At 40.1% G+C, this 24,760-nt stretch overlaps 1 protein-coding gene across 1 annotated transcript in view; it reads right to left on the bottom strand.

The window, feature by feature from the left end:
- Positions 1-23,327, bottom strand: part of TM9SF3 (transmembrane 9 superfamily member 3) — a 61,160-nt gene extending 37,833 nt beyond the window's left edge. Inside the window, exons 1-2 of the mRNA XM_088154571.1 lie at positions 23,132-23,327; positions 17,399-17,594 (exon numbers count right to left, since the gene is read on the bottom strand). Coding sequence (XP_088010697.1) covers positions 17,399-17,594; positions 23,132-23,275 — 340 coding nt within the window. The 5' untranslated portion in view covers positions 23,276-23,327. The remainder of the gene's footprint in view (positions 1-17,398; positions 17,595-23,131) is intronic.
- Between the last annotated feature and the right edge of the window lie 1,433 nt (positions 23,328-24,760).

The raw sequence follows: 24,760 nt of genomic DNA, 5'->3' as shown, positions 1-24,760 counted from the left end.
GTCTAGATACAGAAGTAGGCTTACATGCCTGGAAACTAAGCCATGCACAAGTCTTCTGTTTCAGTTTAGTAGAATATATAAATCTAGTCATTGTGAGTTGTAAACTACATTTTATTCTTTATTATCAATATTTATAACCTGACCCAATCCTGACATACTCTGACTGCCAAAAAGACCCCTAAATAAATAAATAAAATATTATCATAAAAAACATCGATAAGCATTTTTAAGTGCCTTTGAACTAAATTAATCCAATCTAAATGGTCAAATGCATGCTGGAGCAAAACTGCTTCCACTTATTTACAAAATGCCAGCAGGGTCCTGGCTATACATACCTCTGGGAGGGATGCTCCATAAAGCGGGGGCCACCACTGAGAATATCTGTTGCCAGGTCCATACTCCATGCACCTTGCACAGAGAGGGAACCTACCATAGGCCTTCTCTTGGACTGGACAAGAAGATTCAAGTCTAGCAAGGCACTGTCTGATATAATCCAGTGTTGTGCTGTTAAGGGCTTTAAAGATGGTAACAGAACTCTGAATTGGGCCTAGAAGCTTACTGGTAAGCAATACAGCAACTTCAAGAGGTATAATTCTGGCCTGCTGGGGTTGTCAGGAGTCTAACCACATGTAGTTTTTGCATCATCTCCAAAGGCAGATGGATGGTCCTATGCAAGGGTGACCGACCCTTTAGATTGGTGTGCCCCATGTGTAAAATAGATCTGGAGAGTTTCTGAAGGGCATTTGGGGATTGTCCCAAAAATTCTGCAGGAAGTTCTGTCTCACACCTGGTTGATCTGTGGAATAAAATGGCAGCCAGAGTGCTGGACAAAATGGCTCCATGGCACTAGTAAGAACTCATTCAAGCCTACGCAGTAGTGATAGTTGTGTCAAATATATAGCTCAAACTTAGAAAATTAAAGAGAGCATGTGTGCCAGGAAGCTTTGACCTGCAAGACATACAGTCAGAAAACAAGATCAGTGAAAGAAACACATTTACCAGACTTAATTTAAACAAAAGAAAATATGAGGAGCTATGGGAAGAGGTGCAAAATATTATGAAAATGGAAGCAAAAAACTCATCCACAAGATTTCAGAGAGGAAAAAAATCCAAGTAGCTTTCAGAAATAGTTCCAAGACAGCAAAAAAAAAAAAAAAAAAAAAAAAAGACCAAGGATAAACACCTTGGGCAACAAGAAATATGTACAATGCACGAATACAGATTTCACTGTCAGGCAAGAAAGAAAGCAATATCTCAACCAAATATGCTAAGAAATGGAGGATTATAACAAGAGAAATAAAAAGAGAGATCTTATTAAGAAGTGAATGCTATGATAAAAGAGATCTGATAGTGGCAAATGAGGTCAAAAGAAAGCATTAAAAGAATGTTGATAATGAAACTGTTTGCAAAAGGGAATACAGAATAACAACATTTGTAAAGAAAAATTGTATTACGAATAAACTCCACTACATTGTAAAGTGAGATCTCATAGGCAATAGACCAGTTGTCAAGTATGAAAGTACCTGATTCAGATGAAATAATACTGAACTGTTTAAAAGCTGCAGAAGAGTTAGTCCTAACAGCTCGATGTTAACAAATATGAAATAAGACTGTACAGCCTAAAGAATGGAAAAGCTCTGAGTATATATAGCAAGAGAAAGCACAAATGACCAAACCACTGTGTTAATTTTTCATGTGAGCAATTTTTGTGAAGATTTTCCTGAAGAGTCATCCATAGAAAGAAATGCCAAATGTTCTAATTTCAAGAAAGATAGAGGGATGTAAAATATAAAATGGATAATGAAGTGACCAAACAAATATAAGGTTTACCTTTGCTTCATTGACTACAATAAGGTCTTTGTGCATATAAGGCCATATTGTGCAATATATTAAAGACAATGAGTGTGCCAGAAAAAATTGATTCTAATGAATCTTTACAAAGAATGAGAAACTAAAGAAAGAACTGGATCTGAAGAAACAAAATTGTTCAGAACAGGGAAATGACTGAGACAAGGATGCATATTGTCCACATATCTGTTTAGCACAGATGATTATATTACAAGATTTGTAGGTGTAATGGTATGTGGGAATGACCTTGGGAGACAAGGTAACAAGATGCAACTGAGGAAACAGTCAGATAAAAGGCCACTTAACCTGCAGCAGGAATGTGGGTGGGGCAAGAGGCTCAGAAGAGACCCTCCCTAGTTTTGGGGCTGTAAAGGGGAGGGGGAGTGGGAGAGAAGTACTTTCAGACTTGCAAGATTCTGTTAATGTAACCTTACAAGAAAGTAGAATTAGCACATCTGGTCGTGTTTCCTATCTAGTCTACCTCATAAGGCTGAAAGTAAATTTGCAAGAGATGACAGCTAGAATAAAAAAACTAACAATTTGAGATATCCAGGGACGCTATTTTGAAACAGTTGAAAGTAGAGACAATTAGAAGACTTTATTATAGATGGTCCTCGCTTAACAACCACTCATTCAGCGACCATTCAAACTTACAATGGTGGCTGAACGAGTGGTACTTAGAACTGGTCCTCAAAGTTTCTGCTGTCGCAGCTTCCCCATGGTCATGTGATTGCAGCACTGAGCTCGTAATTATGTCACAGCATTCCACAGTCACATGAATGCCATTTGCGACCTTTGATGCCAGCTTCTGCCAAGCAAAGTTAATGGGGAAGTCAGCAGGAAGTTGCAACTGGCAATCATGGGACACCACACTTAACAATGTTGCAGGATTCGTTTAACAATGGCAACCAGAAATGCCAGAACTGCCATCACTAACTGGTGCGGTCACAGGATGTCATGCTTTATGACAGCGTTGCTTAGCAACAGACATTCCAGTCCTAATTGCCGTCATTAACTGAGGATTACCTGTAGGATACTAAAAATGGAAGCTGAAAAATCAATGTTACTTGATTCTTCAACTTTAAAAAGTTAAAAGTAATCTCCGCCTACATGCTTAGTGACTTTACAATTGAATATTGTAGATAATTTTGTTTGAGTTTGTGAACAAAGATGAATTATGTTGGAGAAGTAAATACTACTACTATTAATAATAATAATAATAATCTATTAAATTGATATGCCACCAGATTCCCAGCGACTCTGGGCTAGAGGAAATTAATCCTCAGAGGAAGGAAGTGACAAACAGGATTACAAAGTGACAGGATTACAAAGGCAATAAATGACATCAAAGATCAGAATAATTCAAGCAATGATGTTTCCAGGGCTAATGCATGGTTAATATAAGGCAATGATCAGTTAGCAAAACCTCATGTGCTTCTGGGCATGTAATACAAGGGGATGATGAATTACAAAAAATAATTGCATTTGACAAGGTTGAGGGAAGCAAAAAATAAAGACAACATATCCTGGATTGATAGGTTCAAACAAATTACTGGAAAATCTTTGTAACAACATATTGAAAACTACTGAAAATAGGCTGTATATTAAAAACGTGCAGCAATAGCAGTTCATGAAAACTTTGTGCGGCTTCAGCGGTTTGTCGGCTTGAGGAAGGAGAATGCTGTCTGCCATTTTTAGTACTAGGCAGCCCATTCATAAGTATAAGTTGCATGTAAGTTGGATGTTCTTAACCTGGAGACTGCCTATATTGCATATCATTACTGCTGATAATTAAAGTTGTGTGCATGCATGTATAAGAGGGGAATGGCTCTAACTACGAGGAATAGGCAAAACATTTCAAGTTTCAAATGGCTATTTTCAGTGTTCTATGTTTGGAATAAAACATCCCACATTCTGAATTGTTTCTCAACCTTGGAAACTACATTGTTTCTTGGGATTTGCTGGCAGCCTTTCAAATGCAAAAATGGCACAATATATGTACACTACAAATACTGTTACGTTATTCAGCCTTCAGATTACAAGTCAACACAATCACCTACCACAATCATAGCTACTTCCACTGAGAGTTCTAACTTTATTTCTTTTACATAATTTTATGTTTTAAATACTATTTAAATTGAATTTTTGTAACTTTTTTATACAAATATTTGTTAATACTGTTTTTAAAGCAAACTTACTCAAATGTTGTATTAGTCAACAATATTAATAAGATTAAAATGACTCTTGAGAAGAAAACCTAATGACACTAACCTGAGGCACTTGCTGTATTACAACTGCAGCAACATTTCATGCTACAGGTCCCAATATCCTTCTCTTATTCTACTGGGAAATACTGTATTCCAGGTGACACACATACATACAACCTCTTTTGAAGTATATGTTAGATTCATTTATTCTCTATTCCTATGCCACCGAATTAATACAGACTTGTGACAGTTTACAAAACAATCAAGAGAAACATAATGTTAAAAAATGCCTATGTTAAATATAAATAAAACAACCAATAATTAATCACAGTTACAATATAAAATATAACAATAGTGATAATGAATTAGGTAAATCAAAACAAAACAAAATAAAATATCAACAATTAAATCAATGTAAGCAATTGAACCCCTTCATGGATCACTGCCTTGTCGTGGCGAAGGGGCTTGTGTAACTCAGTGAAGCTATGAGCTATACCTGGCAGGGCCACCCAAGACGGACAGGTCATGACAGAGAGTTCTGACAAAATGTGATCCACTGGAAAAGGAAATGGCAACCCACTCCAGTATCCTTGCCAAGAAAACCCCATGGACAATGTTAAAAGGCTAAAAGATATGACGCCGGAAGATGAGCCCCTCAGGTCGGAAGGTGTCCAATATGCTACTGGGGAAGAGTGGAGGGCATTTCCAAGTAGCTCCAGAAAGAGTGAAGCGGCTGGGCCAAAGCCGAAAGGACATTCAGCTGTGGATGTATCTGGAAGCGAAAAGAAGGTCCGATGCTGTAAAGAACAATATTGTATAGGTACCTGGAATGTAAGATCTATGAACCAAGGCAAGCTGGATGTGATCAAACATGAGATGACAAGATTGAACATCGACATCTTGGGAATCAGAGAATTGAAATGGATGGGAATGGGTGAATTTAATTCGGGTGACCATTATATCTACTACTGTGGGCAAGATACCCTTAGAAGAAATGGAGTTGCACTCATAGTCAATAAGAGAGTGGGAAAGGCAGTAATGGGGTACAACCTCAAAAACGACAGAATGATCTCAGTGCGTATCCAAGGCAAACCATTCAACATCACAGTAATCCAAGTCTATGCCCCAACCACTGATGCCGAAGAAGCTGAAGTTGACCGGTTCTATGAAGATTACAACACCTTCTAGAACTAGCACCAAAAAAAGATGTCCTTTTCATCATAGGGGATTGGAATGCTAAAGTAGGAAGTCAAGGAGTAATCGGAATAACAGGCAAGTTTGGCCTTGGAGTACAAAATGAAGCAGGGCAAAGGCTAATAGAGTTCTGTCAAGAGAACAAGCTAGTCATAGCAAACACTCTTTTTCAACAACACAAGAGACGACTCTACACATGGACATCACCAGATGGTCAATACCGAAACCAGATTGATTACATACTTTGCAGTCAAAGATGGAGAAGCTCTATACAGACAGCAAAAACAAGACCAGGAGCTGACTGTGGCTCAGATCATGAGCTTCTTACTGCAAAATTTAGGCTTAAATTGAAGAATGTAGGGAAAATCACTAGACCACTCAGGTATGACTTAGATCATATTCCTTGTGAGTACACAGTGAAGGTGATGAATAGATTTAGAGGATTAGATTTGGTAGACAGAGTGCCAGAAGAACTATGGACGGAGGTCTGTAACAATGTACAGGAGGCAGCAACTAAAACCATCCCAAAGAAAAAGAAATGCAAGAAAGCAAAATGGCTGTCTGATGAGGCTTTACAAATAGCTGTGGAAAGAAGGAATGCAAAAAGCAAGGGTGAAAGGGAAAGATATAAGCAACTGAATGCAGATTTCCAGAGAATAGCAAGGAGAGATAAGAAGGCCTTCTTAAATGAACAATGCAAAGAAATCGAGGAAAACAATAGAATGGGGAAGACTAGAGATCTCTTCAAGAAAATTGGAGATATCAAAGGAACGTTTAGTGCAAAGATGGGCATGATAAAGGACAAAAAAGGCAGGGACCTAACAGAAGCAGAAGAGATTAAGGAGAGGTGGCAAGAATACACAGAAGAACTATACAAGAAAGATCTTAATGTCCCTGATGTCCATGCTGGTGTGGTCAGTGACCTTGAGCCAGACATCCTAGAGAGTGAAGTCAAGTGGGCCTTAGGAAGCATTGCTAACAACAAAGCTAGTGGAGATGACAGTATTCCAGCTGAGTTATTTAAAATACTAAAAGATGATGCTGTTAAAGTGCTGCACTCAATATGCCAGCAAGTTTGGAAAACGCAACAGTGGCCACGAGATTGGAAAAGGTCAGTTTACGTTCCAATTCCAAAGAAGGGCAATGCCAAAGAATGCTCAAACTATTGCACAATTGCACTCATTTCACATGCTAGCAAGGTTATGCTCAAAGTCCTGCAAGCTAGGCTTCAGCAGTACGTGAACCGAGAACTACCAGATGTACAAGCTGGGTTTCGAAGAGGCAGAGGAACTAGAGATCAAATCGCCAACATTTGCTGGATCATGGAGAAAGCACGAGAGTTCCAGAAAAACATCTACTTCTGCTTCATTGACTATGCAAAAGCCTTTGATTGTGTGGATCACAACAAACTGTGGCAAATTCTTAAAGAGATGGGAGTACCAGACCACCTTACCTGTCTCCTGAGAAATCTGTATGCGGGCCAAGAAGCAACAGTTAGAACCAGTCACAGAACAACCGATTGGTTCAAAATAGGGAAAGGAGTACGACAAGACTGTATACTGTCACCCTGCTTATTTAACCTATATGTAGAGTACATCATGAGAAATGCCAGGCTGGAAGAATCACAAGCCGGAATTAAGATTGCAGGGAGAATCATCAATAACCTCAGATATGCAGACGATACCACCTTAATGGCAGAAAGTGAAGAAGAACTAAAGAGCCTCTTGATGAGGGTGAAAGAGGAGAGTGCGAAAACTGGCTTGAAACTCAACATTAAAAAAACTAAGATCATGGCATCTGGACCCATCAATTCCTGGCAAATAGAAGGGCAAATAGAAGGGGTAGAAATGGAAGCAGTAACAGACTTCATGTATTTGGGCTCCAAGATCACCGCAGATGGAGACTGCAGCCATGAAATTAAAAGACGCTTGCTCCTTGGGAGGAAAGCTATGGCAAACCTAGATAGCATATTAAAAAGCAGAGACGTCACCTTGCCGACAAAGATCCGCATAGTCAAAGCTATGGTTTTTCCAGTAGTAATGTATGGCTGTGAGACCTGGACCATAAAGAAGGCTGAGCGCCAAAGAATTGATGCCTTTGAACTGTGGTGCTGGAGAAGACTCTTAAGAGTCCCCTGGACTGCTAGGAGGTCAAACCAGTCAATCTTAAAGGAAATCAACCCTGATTGCTCATTGGAAGGACTGATAATGAAGCTCAAGCTCAGATACTTTGGTCACCTAATGCAAAGAGGGGAGTCTTTGGAAAAGACCCTGATGCTGGGAAAGATTGAAGGCAAAAGGAGAAGAGGACGGCAGAGGATGAGATGGTTAGATAGCATCACTGAAGCAATGAGCATGAAACTGAGCAAACTCAGGGAGGCAGTGAAGGACAGGAAGGCCTGGCGCAATATGGTTCATGGGGTCACGAGAGTCGGACACGACTTAATGACTGAACAACAACAACAAAGCAATTGAAAGAGAAATAAGTTAAAGATATTGATAACAAACTATTGAACCAAACTCTATTCAGAAAAAGTCTCTCTCCAGTAACTTCTAAAACATTAGAAGTGATGGAGCAAGGTTTAATTCTAAGGGGATGGTATTTCACATCATTGGTACAGAAACTGAAAACCGCCTCCTGGCCTTAATTCCCCTTACTTCCCAAAAGTGGGGTATAACCAAAGTTTCCCCTGAGAAGAGAATATTGGATGGGCCAATACAGGTAGCAGGGTGGTCCTACAAATATCTAGGCACTAAGCCATGTAGGTCAAAAACAGTGCTTTGAACTGCCCCATGTGGTAACCAATGTGGGGCCCACAGCACATGCATAATGCACTCTTGAGGGTAACAGCAACTAGTAACTGGACCACTCCAATTTGCACCAATTACCATTTTCAGGTGGACTTCAAAAGCAGCCCCTTGTAGAACATATTGTAGTACCAATAGAGGTGAATATGTGTAGCTCAGGGTTGAACTGTGGAGTCCTTGGGGTTCTCTGAGCTTAGTTCTTTTCTTGCAAATGTTTCATTACCCAGCTAGGTAATGAAACGTTTGCAAGAAAAGAACCAAGCTCAGAGAACCCCAAGTACTCCACATATTGTAGTAATCTAACTAAGAAGTGATAACGGCATGAGTCGCTGTTACAAGATCCATGCTATCCCAGTAAGGTGACAGCTGACACACCAGTGGAAGATGAGCAAAAGCCCACATAGCCATAGTTTCATTTGCCCATTTAGCAGTAGCTGTGAGTCTAGGATGACTCCAAAGTCATAGATATGCTCCCTTGGGGATGCTGCCACTTCACTGAGAGTAAGTAAAAAGAATCTCAAAAGATAAAAAACAACTATGTTATACTTGGGTTCAGTTTCAGTCTTCCATCCCATTGAGGCCCCTGAAGCTTTTAGACATTCAGACCAGGTTTCTACTACATTACCAGTATGGTCCAAGGTTGTGATATATAGCTGGGTATCATCAGTATATGGGGACGTGGTGGTGCAGGGGCTTAATGACGCTGAAAGTTGCCAGCCAGAAATGGTCGACACTTTAGCGGTTCGAGCCCAGCTCCTGTCTCCTCCCCAGCTTCTGCCAACCCAGCAGCTCTAAAACTTCTGAGAGAAGATAAAGGGGTATTCTCACCCTGGTGGGAGGAAAAACGCTGGCGGCGCCTTGCACGGGAGACGGGACCAGTTGCCAGTAACACGGAAGCCGCATACGCCCGAAAAAGGCACGAAGCAACAGAAATCCTGCCTCCTGCACTCACCAGCTGGGCTCTGCCCTAGGAAGAAGGCAATGGCAAACCACTTCCGAAACACCTTGCCCTGAAAACTGCAGGGACTCGTCCAGGCAGTCGCCGCAGAATCGGTCACGATTGAGTGCAGATAAAAAAAAAAACATCATCAGTATACTGATGATACAACACCCTGAATCAACGGACAGTCTCTACCAGTGGCTTCATGTACAATGCATTCGGAAAGTATTCAGACCCCCTTCACTTTTTTCAATTTTGTTATGCTAAAGCCTGATACTACAATCATTCACATTCATTTTTTTTCTCATTAATCTACACTCAGTACCCCATAATGACAAAGTGAAAACAGAATTTTAGAAATGTTTGCAAATGTATGAAAAAGGAAAAACTGAAATATCACATTGGCATAAGTATTCAGACCCTTTGCAACAACACTTGAAATTGAGTTCAGGTGCCTCCCATTTCTCTTGATCGTTGCTGAGCTATTTCTACACCTGGATTGGAGTCCACCTGTGGTAAATTAAATTGATTGGACATGATTTGGAAAGGCACACATCTCTCTATAGAAGGCCTCTCAGCTGACAATGCATACTGTATCAGAGCAAAAGCCATGAGGTCAAAGGAACTGCCTGCAGAGCTCAGAGACAGGATTATTGCAAGGCACAGAATTGGGGAAAGTTACAAAAAAATTTCTGCTGTGCTGAAGGTTCCCAAGAGCACAGTGGCCTCCATAATTCTCAAATGGAAGAAGTCTGGCACGGCCAGCTGGTCGCCCGGCCAAACTGAGCAATCAGGGGAGAAGAGCCTTAGAGAGAGGTGACCAAGAACGTGATGGTCACTCTGATTGAGCTCTAGAGATCCTGTGTGGAGATGGGACAAAGTTCCAGAAGGACAACCATCACTGCAGCCCTCCACCGATTTGGGCTTTATGGCAGTGGCTAGACGGAAGCCTCTCCTCAGTGCAAAACACATGAAAGCCCGCTTGGAGTTTGCAAAAAAGCACCTGAAGGACTCTCAGACTGTGAGGAACAAGATTCTCTGTCTGATGAAACCAAGATTGAACGGTTTGGCCTCAATTCTAAACGTTATGTCTGGAAGAAACCAGGTGCCGCTCTTCACCTGCCCAATACCATCTCAACAGGGAAGCATGGTGGTGGCAGCATCATGCCGTCGGGGTGTTTTTCAGCAGCAGGGACTGGGAGACTGGTCAGGGTTGAGGGAAAGCTGAATGGAGCAAAGTACAGAGATATCCTCAATGAAAACCTGTTCCACAGCGCTCAGGACCTCAGACTGGGCCGAAGATTCACCTTCCAACATGACAACAATCCTAAGCATGCAGCCAAGACAACACAGGAATGGCTTAGGGAGAACTCTGTGAGTGTCCTAGAGTGGCCCAGCCAGAGCCCTGACTTGAACCCTATTGAACATCTCTGAAGAGACCTGAAAATGGCTGTCCACCAACGGTCCCCATCCAACCTGATTGAGCTTGAGAGGATTTGCAAAGAAGAATGGCAGAAAATCCCCCAATCTAGGTGTGCAAAGCTTGTCGCGTCATACTGAAGAAGACTCAAGACAGTAATTGCTGCCAAAGGTGCTTCAACAAAGTACTGAGTAAAGAGCCTGAATAATTATGCCAATGTGATATTTCAGGTTTTCCTTTTTAATAAATTTACAGACATTTCTAAAACTCTGTTTTCACTTTGTCATTATGGGGTACTGAGTGTAGATTAATGAGAAAAAAAATGAATTTGAACGATTGTAGTATCAGGCTGCAACATAACAAAATTGAAAAAAGTGAAGGGGGTCTGAATATTTTCCGAATGCACTGTAGATGTTAAGCAATGTGGGGGGGAGGACTGGCCCCTGGGTGATTCCATGAGGGGTCATAGAGTTGACATCCTTCCCATTACAATCACCTGCTAAGGTAGGAACAGAACCACTCTAAGATAGTGACTCCCAACCCCTCCAATGGTCCAAAAGGATATCATGATTGATGATACCTAAAACTGCTGAGAAGTCTAATAGAACCATTCATTAATGGATTTATGAAGCTGTGAAACTTGGAGAGGAGAGGAACATTGGACATAAAATCAGATACTAAGTTCTTCAGAAAAAAAAATCAAGTAATTTACTGACTTCTCAACAATTAAAAAGGCCATTACCGAATAGCAGAGTTAAAGTAGTGAGAATATAAAATGCCAATGCAGAGGTTTCCCATGTGACTACACTGTGATGGGCTAAAATATGGTTTGTTTGGTTCCACATATAAAACAAGTGTAGCTAACTGCAATTTATTCAATAAACCATAATTAAATCAATTGGCTTAGTGTGATGCTGCAAGTGTCCTTCATGTTACAACATTTATTAAAGAATTTTTTTTTTTAATTCTGCCAATTCCTCTGGTGAACAGGGAATATATCTATGAATATATTTGTCTTATGCAAAAAGTGTCATATATTCCTTTTTTCAAATTACATTTTTCCTCCTACACAAGTTTCTAAGCAAATTTAATCACAGTTTACATTAATTACATTTGAATCCTGGCTTCAAATCTTAATAGCAAATTTTAATCAGAAGTGACCACCTAAAGGTTAACATGTTTTTGCTATTATGAAGATAAATGAGGAAGAATTCATGCACAATTGAGTACAGCCTGTTACTGAACCCATTATTATTATAAGAATGCATAGGCTCCGAATAATGGTAATAATTATTATGATTAACAATAAATCACTGTGTAGCTACTCAAATTCTTTAAGTCAAAGAACTAATTCCAAAAGAGGGTATTCTTCAGACTGGAACACTAATATGCTTGCACACACACACACACACAAAAAGATGACCCTTAGCATTATTTAAGTCGAAAGGAACAGTGGGCTGAAATTAACAGAATGAACTTTAACAGGGAGAAATATACAATTCTGCGTGTGGGGAGAAAAAAGGAAAAGCACAAGGATAGGATGGGAGAAACCTGCTTGGTACTAGTACAAGTGAAAAGGATCTGGATGTTCTAACAAATCATGTTGAACATCAGCTAATAGTGTGGTGCAACTGCTAAAAAGGCAAATGTTAGCTCGTGATGTATTAACAGGAGCAGAGTCCACATCCAGGAAGTGCCTTATTCTACTCTGCCTTGGGCCTGAACCAAGGATTCTATATCTGGAACCTGCAATCTAAAAAAAATGACATCAACATATTAGAGGGAGTTCAGAGATGGGCTAATGTGATAGTGAGGGGGACTGGAAACCAAGTCCTATGAAGAATGGTTAAAAGAACTAAGGATGTTTAAACTGTAGAAGAGAAATCTTAAGGACAGATAAGATAGCAATCTTTATGCTGTCATACAGAGGGGGGAATGGAGTTATTTTCTGTCACTCTAGAGAACAGGATCAGAAGCAATAGCCTGAAATTACAGGGAAGTAGATTCAGGTTAGGTATCAGGAGGATATATGGAATATATTGTCTTAGGAAGTGGCATGTTCACCTTCACTTGAGATTTTAAAATAAAAGCTGGATATCCATCTTTTTTAACAGCTTAAACAGTTTTTGCACTAGGAGTTGAACGAGATGGCCTCTGAAACCCCTTCCAACTCTAGGAATGTATATTTCTATGAACAGTAGACAGAAAAACCTTTTGTCCCCTATTAGCATAATCTGAGCAAATCTAAAACAACCCTCCCCATTTAAGTTAAAATTATTTGGGACAGTAAGAAGTATGTTTCAATTTCTGATGAGATGATAAATCAGTTTGTTAAAACACTATTCCCAACTACATGGAAAACAGACACCAATTTTGGAGAAGATTATACATTATCTATACAATACAGATTATGAAATTTATAGACCAGCAAAGGAATTACTTAACAAGCTAATTAAGGGACATGAAACCAAGAAGCAATCTGAAGAATAAATCTCCAGGACCAGATTGATCTTCTGCAACATAAAAATTCAATTTTTTTTTTGACAAAACATTAACTCAGATCATAAATGGAGTACAACAGTGTCAAGTACTGCCTTCTTCATGGCAGGAGGCATTTAGGTCTTTGATTTATAAGAAAGGATCCAACCCATCCAGAATTGTATGGGTTTACCTCTTTATTGAATGTAGACTATGTAAACTTTTCACAGCTATTTTTGCAAAAAGGTTAAATAGTATTTTAGCTGGCATAATTCACCCTGATCACCCTGAGCTCACCCCACAGAGACATATGAGAAATAGTATCAGATATACAGTGGTACCTCGGGTTACGAACGCCTCTGTTAACGAACTTTTCGGGTTACGACCAGCTCCGGCTGCAAAAATTTACCTCGGTTTGCGAACTCCGCCTCGGGGTACGAACAGGATACGCAGCCATTTTTCCGCCCCTGACACGTGGTCCGCAGCCATTTTCCGCCCCTGACACGTGGTCCGCGGCCATTTTTCCGCCCGACACATGGTCCGCGGCCATTTTCCGCCCGACACGTGGTCTGCGGCCATTTTTCCACCCGACACGTGGTCCGCGGCCATTTTTCCGCCCCTGACACGTGGTCCGCAGCCATTTTCTGCCCCTGACACGGGGTCCGTGGCCATTTTTCCGCCCCGACACGTGGTCGTAGGGAGGGGGACTCTCCCTCCAAGCAACAGCCGCCTCCCTGTCCTCCACGCCAGAACGGATTAACGGTAATTACACTGAACCTTATGGGGAAATTTCCTTCGGGTTGCGACCAATTTGGGGTGCGACCAGAGTCACAGAACGAATTAAGTTCGTAAACCGAGGTTCAACTGTATGTGTTAGTGTCACTGATAATGTCAACCAAAGAAATAAGAAAGTGGCAACAATTTTTCTTGATATGGAAAAAGCTTTCAATAATTTGGAATGGCCCTTCACATTCACAACCTTGAGAAAGATGAACTGCGGTTCAAATTTTCGTTCATGGATTCCAAGAATTTATAAGCCAATTTAATTGTAAATGTCACAAAAAATGCTATTATGAAAGGGACAAGATAACATTGTCTCCTTTCTCCTCTGTTTTTACTGGCCTTAGAACCACTGGTAAGAAAGATACAACAAAAGAGTAAAATTTCAGGAATTAAACTGGCAAATCAAGAGCATAAATTAAAAGTATATGGTGTTGATATGTACTCACAGTTACTCAACTAAAAGAGTCCTTAGAATCAACAATGGAACATATACAACAGTATCAAGATACCAGATTAGTAAGAATAAGACACAGATGATTACATGGAATCTATCTGAAGAGGAAAAACAGCATTTGAAAAAAACAATAGGCTTTAATATCAGTACTAAACTGATCAAGTACTTTGGAATTTATTAGCTAGAAACAGTAAAGATTTATTCAAAAATAATTATTTGCAGATCTGGAAAAATAATAATGGCTAATATTTTAAGATGGAAAAAGCTAATCTTATCTTGGCTAGGAAGAATATTGGCAGTAAAAATTAATATTTTAACAGGGATTAATTTTTTATTCCAAATGATCCTAACAAGCATTTAAGAAAATATGTTGAATGAATGACAAAGATAAATGAATAACAGACTAAGGATTGTTTATGATACAAAAGAATAAATACACCAGTGTACCAAATGTTAACTTATATTATCAATTTGGTTGTCTGACCAAGATTATGGATTGGATTATATCTTCATATGATTGGATTACTTCTATGGAAGGAGCAGGACTTCCAAAAAGCCTGCACAAATATCTCTGGTCTGATAAATATAGAATTAAATTATAAATAGGTTATTAAAAGTATGGACAAATATAAAAGAAGGATAAGCCCAGGTCTATCTCCTCTTGCTTCAAAATTAAATATTTACTTGCATGAATATACGAAAAAAAAATTAGTGAAGAGATAATACACTGTAAGATTTAACCTTTAATAAAACAAAGATGAAATCTTTCAAGAGTCTCTCTTCAGAATAGTCAGAAATACCTCATTGGTTTCAATATCATCAAATAAGTAATACAGTTCCTTTTGAAATACAAAAACAAAGTGGCATACTTAGAGATTTTACTGAATTTGAAATGCTTATGCCACAAGTCAGAACCGCTGTTTGGGTTTATACATGTTACTGAAACATGATTCAGAAACTGAACAAGTCAAAGACTGTATGATTAAATGGATGCAGAATTTAAACAGGACAACTGACAGGTAACAATGGGAATATCAATGGAAGCTAAATATTAAGTTTACTGTGAATCATTTAGAGCAGTGATTCTCAACCTTTTTGCAGCTGCCACCCCCCTAAGGAGCGGAAAATTTTTCAATGCCACCCTTTGTGAAAATCCTGTAATTTAGGGTATGGGGGGGGAGTTACTGAATTATAAAAGGCAAAAATTTTAAGTAATTTTTTTCAGTAGACTTACACACCAAATTTGTTCGATTTAACTCGATACTTTTGCCCTGGAAGGTAATTGCATTCCTTTTATTAAAATTAAAATGACTAATGCAAAAAAAATACTTAAATGCTCTTTTATGTAAATACGTTTATTTCAAAATGCTGTAAATACATTTATTTTTTTGATGCTTTTTTTTTATTTTTTAAATTTTATTAATTTTATTTTTTTTGCAAATGCTTTTTTAATATTTAATGCTTTTTATTAACCGACATCGTTGGCGGCTGCAAAATATGATGAGGGAAAGATAACTATTTCTCAAAATTAATAATTCATGACCACAATAAAGAACTAATAAGCGCACTTACCTAGCCGACTGGCCAAATAAACAATGAAAGTAAATCGAAACTGAGGGGAAAAAACAGAAATGAAGCGAACGAAAAGCAACTCAAGAAACACGGGTCAAATCAAACATTCATATTGAAAGGACGCTCAACGCACGCGCTGCGATTAATCGCGCGGGAAAACAGCAGACGCACGCGCTGTGCTGGTTGGGATCGGAGAAGAATCGTAGTGTCGAGTTCTTCAAGGTCATCCTACCTAGAATACAAATTTGTCTCACCATTCTTAGAAGTGCGTGAGGGCAGCCGTCACGTAAGTTCGTTTTATTGCTGGTACAAACGGTGTAAACCGGATAATCGATTTAATAAATTTTTTGGGGAGTTTTAAAATTAAGTTCGAATGCCAAAACATGCCCACCGCCCCCCTACCGCCCAAAACAAGTTCACCGCCCCTCAGCATCCTCCCACCGCCCCCCGGGGGCGGTATCGCCCCCGTTGAGAACCAATGACTTAGAGGAAACTGGTATGCTTTTTTCAGCGGCATACTACTCTAGCACTGATTTGCCAAAATGGATAATACGCATCTAAAAACTGCTGGAAATGTAATAATCAGCTTGAATCATTCTTCTATATCTCCTGGGATTGACAAAGGTCAGCAATTTTGTAAGACAATTAATCATAGGATAAACAATTTTTAAATAATGACTTTCCTGTTCTACCAGATGTTTTTTTTTGCAAAGTATCAGCAAATCTCATATTTCTACAAAGTAGAAGTTGGCTTTCTAAATGATAACTACTACTAGGATACTCCACAGTTATCGTTGAAAATATTTAATTCCTTCATTAGAATATGGCAGCCAACTGGGGAATATGCATTGTCAAAAATAACTTCATATCTAAAAAATAAGACTGATATTAACTTAAACTTAATTTGGAAAGTGTTTATGAACTATAATTCTCCACATAACTTTCTGGTACTTCCAAAGTTCAGGTTTCTTTCAGTATAAGGTTTTAAGACACTACATCTTGTCTGATTGGCAGTAAAGGATAGATTGCTTCAGATTAGTTAGAAATGTTTGATAACTCTTATTATGATGGCTGTTAATATTTATTATTTTAGCTGCTTTTGTCAACCTCCAGTCTGATGCTAATATTAGTTCTTGTGCTAAACTGTTGTATGATTATCTTTATATCTCTTCCAATGTAGTGTGACTTGATAGAATGATAGTGGAATGCCTTTTCTTTTCCTATAAATAATTTAGGAATAATTTATAAATATTTTATTTAATTTTACATTTTATATATTTAATTGTTTTTGTGCCTTCAAGTCAGTGTTGACTCCTGACAACTGCCTGAACAAGTCCCTTGACAAGATTTCAGATTTGCCTGCTTCCTAGGGCTGAGAGAAAGGGACTGGCCCAAGGTCACCCAGCTGGCTTCATGCCTAAGGCAGGACTAGAACTCACGGTCTCCCAGTTTCTAGCCTCGTGTTTTCACCACTACACCAAACTGGCTGTCTCATTCATTTTATTATGTTTTACATATTTTATATTTTTATAATATATTTTCCTTTTTTATCTTTGTATTTTTTTTTCTGTTCTCACTCTTCAAGTATCTTATAAAACTAAATAAATGCATTCAAATTATTTGGAAAAGGTTTTCCTATCAAACAAATACAGTAATTTTTAAAACATCAGCAATAGTGACTTATGGTTATTTTACCTTTAAATTTAATATCCAAACCGCTGAATTCTAGTTCAACTCCTTGAAGTGCTTCTCCAAGAGTTTCATGGTAGTGATCAATGCTTTTTTTGGATCCACCACAGAAAGGGAGAGAGAAGTATTTGTAGGTTTCCTGTCGATTGTGATATGGTCCTACAGTATTCATCCATAAAACAACTTCTTCTTTATCTTGGTACTGAAAAGAAACCATATTTAAAGATAAAGAATTATCAATAGGCACATTGTTTAAAATGGAATAAATTTTCACAGAGAAATACAAGAAAAATGCTTTAAAATATTGATAGGCAACCCCTGGTTTCCATGCCATCCCCCAAAATTATACCATTAAAAAAGAGCAGTGTGATTACCTTCTGCATTTTGTCAAGGAAAAGAAAAGTCATACAGGTAGTCCTCATTTAGGAACCACAATTGGGACCATCAACTTGGTTTCTAAGTGACATGGTTGCTAAGTGGAAAATCATGTGTCCACAACTGTGCTTATGATTTTATTTCAGCTTTCCTTTTTCCCCACTTCCCCACCCTTTGGAATGCTTACCCCATGCTGGGATAATTACCAAGAATGAAATAAATGTTTGTATTTACATTCATTGGAGAGGAAGGGATTACAAGAGAGTAAGCAGGCACACAATGGAGAATACACATTGAAAGAAATGCACTAGTACCACCTGTTTGCCTAGTGTTCTCACAGCTCTCTTGCTCTCCAATCTTTCTGCTCTGCGAAGGGGTAGGGAGAAAAAAAAGGGTCAGGCACAGGAGAGATTGCCTAAAGAGATCACTTGTTTAGGCAATCTTTCCACTCTGCAAGGGATGGGGGAGGAAAAAAACAGGTCAGGCACAGGACAGTGTATACTAACTCACTGTAATGGCGAACATGTGACTGAGAGAGACACTGTGAAGGTCATAAATGTGCACCTTGGTCATAAAGTTATTTTTTTAGCACTGTGAACAGTCACTGCATGAGGCAGTCGGTAAGCCAGGTGTACCTGTATATAACCCTCTGTTTAGGTTTAATAGTCCCCTTAAAGCTTAAGATCTATCTGTGCCCTTTTGGAAATGCTTCCATTCTCGCTTTGGCAGCCCAAAGTAATACATTAGAAAAAAAAAGATTAGGGAGTGACTGCATGAGCAAAACATTTTTTCTTGCATTCATTTTCTGCTTGTTGCATAATTAGTTAGCCAGGACTAACACTAGCTGGTGTCTGCACACTGTATCAAGCTATTTATAAAGCACTCAGCTAGATGGCAGCACCCAGCTGATCTTGGCTATGTTCAAAAAACTACACAGGGCTGGACTTGATTAGTACATGTAAGAGAAATCACCAGTAAATCCCAGGGCTGCAGGCTAAGACAGAAAAGCTGAATAAATGGCTCAGAAGAAGATAATGACAAACAGTTTCTCTATTGCTGTCGAGAAAGCAATGTGGACACAGTCAACAACTATGCTTCTTTTACCTTTTTATTTACAAAGCACAATGACCAGATTTACATAAAATACTAAGCTAAAACTAAGAAAATCACACAAGGGCTTAGCATGATGTGTGTACCCAGTCAGTTTGCTACCAACTAATGGTACCAACCTGATCAGAACCAACCTGATGTCTTGGAACTACAGTTCCCAAAATTCCAAACCAGCAACTTGAAAAACCACCAACCTTCTTCTCACTTTTTGACAAATTGCCATCTACAAATGTAGAACTTGCCAATGCTATTATTTTAACAAAAACATATACTTAGCAGTCACATATAAACTTATTCAATGAAATACGCAGCCTCTGAACCCTCTTTTTGTGGGCACCAAAGCCACCTCTGACAACTTTTGCTGAAAATTGCTAATAATTTCTGCCATTCTGAAATGGAAAACACTCAAAACCTGTGTTGTAAGTCCTACAATTATTTATTTATTTATTTGGCGCCTTCAAGCCAGTTTTTGACTCCTGGTGACTGCTTGGACTAGTCCCTGCAGTTTTCTTGGCAAGGTTTTTCAGAAGTGGTTTGCCATTGCCTCCTTCATACGGCTGAGAGAAAGTGACTGGCCCAGGATCACCCAGCTGGTTTTGTGCCTAAGGTGGGACTAGAACTCACAATCTCCTGGTTTCTATCCTAATAATATTATTAAAAAGAAAATCGTGGCATTTTAGAGTGGTCTGAAAAGCTATTCATATAGCCAAGATATAATCCACAAAAACACACACATAGAATATTAACAACTTATAATTACTGTTATGGTCTTCCCAAACATGCCATTCTATAACATTAATTTGCTACCTTACTTAGATCTGAAACTGTTAAGTATAGTAGAGAATAGCAGTTTCATTATATGTTACTGGAAAAAAGCACTATGCCTTACTAAGCAGAAAACATGGAAACTGAATCCAGAATTCCAAACTTTGATATATTTTGGATTTCTAGAAACAGAAAACACCTAACTGGACTCCAAGGCTTAAATAAATACCACACATTAATGCAGGTATCAAACACACACCTGCATCTACTTTTTTTTTAAATGACCCAAATTTCATAACATTTCAATAATGTTAGTGTGAGACCTCAGCCATTACAAAAACTTTCAATTTAACATGGTGGATCATCAGAGCCATTTTAAGGCATGGCAGCAGTTCTGGTGCCTAGAGGTACTATGTTGTCTACATCTACACTACAATCACACATTTTCAGTGCTCTCATCACACATTTTCACACAGAAGGCTGATTCACAACCAACTCTAACAACATTCCTCTGCACATATTTTCATGTAATTTCCATCTGATTAGGCCAGTTACTTCTTTTCTTTACTTTTACACCAACTATCTCTCAATATTGTAATGATCTCCTATCGTTCCAATGTTTCCATCATTTCTGTAACAGCTTTGCCCTTTTCTTTCTGCTTACACAATGCCCTTGCAATTTCATTCACTTCGTTGGCTCTCCCATAATACTTACATGTATCTCAGTTACTTACTTGATATTTCTCCTGGATGCTTTGACTCTGACATGTTCAGTCTCTAAGCTTTCTACTCTTAGACTGCTCTCTATCATTCACATCATCAGCCAACCTGTTAGTCTTGAACTTCTTAGATTCTCCTTTGCTTCACATATGCAAATATGCTGCAATGCATGTTGCTTTTCCCTGTACAATACTGGGGGAAAATGTTCTCTTTTCAGCCAACCCTTTAGTTCTTCTAATTCAGTTTTTCTACTTCTATCACAACACTTTAATGCATATCTTCATACTGCTCATTCTTACACTGGGTTCCTATTCTCTTCTTTCAAGGAACTCCTTTTTTACCTTTAAAAACTGAATATTATCTGTATTTTGTGCCATATTGCTTATACATGCTTTTAACATTTGTCTAGGTCACTCTTTATCCTTCCTTCTTCTAATGGCTGAATCTCTTCTCAAGGATACCCGTGCAATTAATTGTAAGGCCCAAATATGTCTCAGAATGTTCCACACATTATTTCCCCATTACCTTGGTTTCTCACATTCCTTCTTTCTCTGCCCTTATACATATACTGAGAGCTCCTCAAAGCAGTAGTGCCGTTTATTGTTACTTGCTGTGTAGTATAGAAATATTCTATATTTCTCCATATAGAAAAATATAGAGAGCCAGTTTGGCATAGTGGTTAAGGCATCAGGCTAGAAACCAGAAGACCAGGAGTTCTAGTCCCACCTAGACACAAAGCCAGCTGGGTAACTTGGGCCAGTCACCTTCTCTCAGCCCTAGGAAGGAGGCAATGGCAAAACACTTCTGAAATCTTGCCAAGAAAACTGCAGGGACTTGTCCCGGCAGTTTCTGAGAATTGGACATGATTGAATGGATTAAAAATAAAAAATAAATATATTGCAACCACAGACTCTCAAGGAATAATCATTAAGAGTTATACTATGTACTCGCTGTCTTTCTTAGTTTTACTACTGGATGGCTTTTGAGCAGCATTACAAGGGCAAGGGTCACACTAAGCCATAATGCAAACCTAGCCACTATGTAAAACATAGTTGGTAGAAGTGGGTAATACACAGCCCATGTGCAGTTCCTAGAATGCCCTTTTTTCTGCTGCCTCCTGGAGCATCCTTGGATTGCACCAGTAAAATCTTTGGGAAATCCTTGAAATCAGCGATGCACATTTTCACTGTCTGCCAGCAGAAAACTAAGAGATGTTAAGTTGTCAGATAAGGCTTAATATGTCTAAAACAGCAACCCAATTTCAAAAATTCCTGAAAATTAAATAACTTTAAAATTAGCTTCACCCATTTGTTCCTTACATTGTCAATACCCATTGCCCAACACCAAAAATAATCTCCCCCTTTTAAAAAAGTATAGCCCTTAGCACTGGTTTATGGCTTAGTATTAGGTTTGAACTCATCAATAATCTAAGGATTACATTACTATACTGGCACCAGTATTATTCATTACTATAATCCATTTGACAAGTTCCTACTGCTTTCAACAAAGTTTGCTACTTTTAAAAACTTTTTCTAATTACTTTTGGTTTATTATACCAGCTATCTTATTATTTTGTTTTAAGCACTTGGATTTCATGTTTTATATTGCCTGTATTTTCTATTATGTGGTTTCTACCTTAATTTGACTTTCTAAAAACAGGACAGTATAGAAGGGTTTAGAAAAACTAAAGAGACAAACAGAGAAGTCCCGGTTTAAATACTGCAATTTCTTGAGATTTTAATTAAATTTACACTTTACTATTTTCTCAAGCTTCCCTCTGTATCTCCCATTTGTAATGGAGGTCTTTGCTAACAGTTATCTTACAGACCTGCTATATTACAGTTATAGCCCATATGATACAAATTATAGACGTCTAAGCATACAGGTTGTTTCTCTGCACAAAGAAAGCAGATCATGTCTTTTTTGTGGGAAACAGATTATCATGATCAACTGAATAAGATATAATGGTTGAGTTCCCATAATGCACTAAACAAACTGTACCTTGGCTGGGCATAACCAGTCAGTGTCCAAAGCCACAAAACACATCCAGGGCCCAGTGTTTAATTACCAGCATTAACGTGGCTCAGCTGAACTAAAGACAAAAAAACACTTCTTTTGGTAGGATGGAAGCCAAAATATCTTGAGCCGCACTGCTGTCTCTCAGAATTAGCTATCTGAATTTATCCCGAATTGTAACATTAGTATATTTTATGGCATTTCTGCCTGCTTTTGGGAAGATCAATTCCGAACGGGATTTACTATTTTTTTTAACCAGGACGACTTTTTATATTTATATTTAACAAATGCGGTTTTGTTTTCCAAGCTCTAACAGTCTGGTGTCACCATCAACGGATAAGAAATGGTCAGTAACCTCAGTGTTGCTCGAACAAAGGCTGCCGTTCTCGACAGGCTTTTTCAAGATCGCTCTACGGCATTCAGCGAGACACGCTATTAAGAGGAGAGCTACACTTGGACAGGCCGCTCGCAACCGCCCCCCCACCCCCCTAGGGGAAAGAGACCACCTCTCACTAAGACGTCGGCTCTCAATGGTCCACGAAACAACTCTTCCTCGCACGCGCGCGCTCGTCCCGTCCCGTCCCGCGCGGACCGATCGGGTCGATCCGCGCTGGCTCGGGCTCTGGCCTCTGCAACGCCGCGCAAAGACGCACCCGCACCCGGGCAGGGGAGCCGCCGCCGAAGGATGAGGGAGGGAGGGAGAAAGAGCAGGCCCGTCTGTCCCCGTGGCTTCAGGCGCGCTGCGCCCCTCACCGTGTGGTCATGCTCGTCGGCCCGGCCAGGCAAAACCAACAAGGCCACCACGCACCACAGGAACCCGGCCGGCGCCATCCCCGTCGTCGCCGCCGTCGCCACCGAGGAAAGGAGGCGCCGCTTCCGCCGTCCACGCCACGTCATCCAAGCGCACGCCGGAACAAACGCCACTTACGGCGACCGACAGCACCCAGAAGCCGCAGAACTCGAAGGCAGAGGCTGGCGGGGGCGGGACCCTGGTCCGCGCCGCGCCCTCAGCGGGGCGGGAGCTGCCGCGCTTCCCGCCGGAGGAGCCCTTCTGCCGCCTGGCCGCCCAAGGCCGCGCCCGGGGCCTCGTCCGGGGAGGGGCGACTGCGGCTTCCGGCAGCCAAGGCGAGCCTGGCCTTAGTCAGCGCGACCCCGCGCGCCGCCGCGCCTTCCATTATCTAAAGGGTGTTGTGTAAGCTATTCCCCTCTCATTGTGGCCGGACCCGGGCGCTGGTTTTCCCGTACGCAAAGCCTCGGTTCCTGGACGGCCGCCGCCGCCACTCCCAGCCAGCAGCAGCAGCAGCAGAAGCGGAACGAGAAGGGAGAAGAGCGCGGCCGAAAGGGACCCCTTGCCCCGCGGCCGTCCGACCCCTCACCCAACTAGCGACGCCCGAGGATGGTACCAGCCCCGTCGTTTGTAGCTCTGTGGTAGATAGGAACTATTGGCCCAGCGTTTCTGGCTGGAATCCACGAGCGGAAATTAGAAACCTTAGCAGATCATGAACAAAGCCAGAAAAACACGACATAGAGTGCGGCAATATTGTTTAAATATAAACGGACGCGTATAACTTAAGTAGCATGAATAAATACGAGGACAATGCCAGACACTCCTTTGCTCGACCTGGATGCGCAGGCTCAAGCATCACCAGCAGTTACAAATCTCTAGCATAGAATCAAAAGTTGGAAAGGATCTTCTAGTTGAACTCTCCGCTCAGCGAAAGGTCCATTGAGCAGCGGTGTTGCTCAATCTTGGCAACTTGAAGACATGTGGACTTCATCTCCCAGAATTCCCCAGCCAGAGTGCTGGCTGGAGAATTTTGAGACTTGAAGTCCACACGTCTTCAAGTTGCTGTGGTTGAGAAACGTTGCGGTAGAGCACCTTCAGGTCTCTGACAGATGACCAGCATTCGAAAACCACCATCAAAGGGGATCCCAATGCCACTGCAGCTATTCTACTGGTTGAGAACTCATACAGTCAGGAAATTCTTCCTGATGTCTAGCCGGAGCTTCCTTTCTTATCATTTTAAACCATTGCTTCTGATCTCTAGGGCAATAAAGAACAAATCTATCTGACAATCCTTCAGTTAATTTGAAAACTGCTAAATCTCACCTCAATTTTTCTTTGTTTCTTTTTAATCTGTAAGGTTTGTAGACCTGAATCTCAGAAAATCCAAAACCAGGAATTCAGGCAGAGTCTCTTAAAAAGAAAAACGCTCTTTAATCAGCCGAGTGAACAGCTGGGTGGGCAGCAACCCAAAACACGGCAGCGAAAGTTCTGGGCGGCTCCACACCAACAAGATTCCAAGCCCAGTTTTTATAGCATTGCAAAGACAATAGATTGCAACTAAAAAGGCAGTTTAAGGCAGTTTGAACCAGTGTCCC

The sequence above is a fragment of the Python bivittatus genome, unplaced genomic scaffold, assembly GCF_059951505.1.
Source record: "Python bivittatus isolate LINGU-HERP-01145 unplaced genomic scaffold, Pbiv_v1 ctg000050_np1212, whole genome shotgun sequence".
Classification (NCBI taxonomy): Eukaryota; Metazoa; Chordata; class Lepidosauria; order Squamata; family Pythonidae; genus Python; species Python bivittatus.
This window is presented reverse-complemented; position numbering and strand designations above follow the sequence as displayed.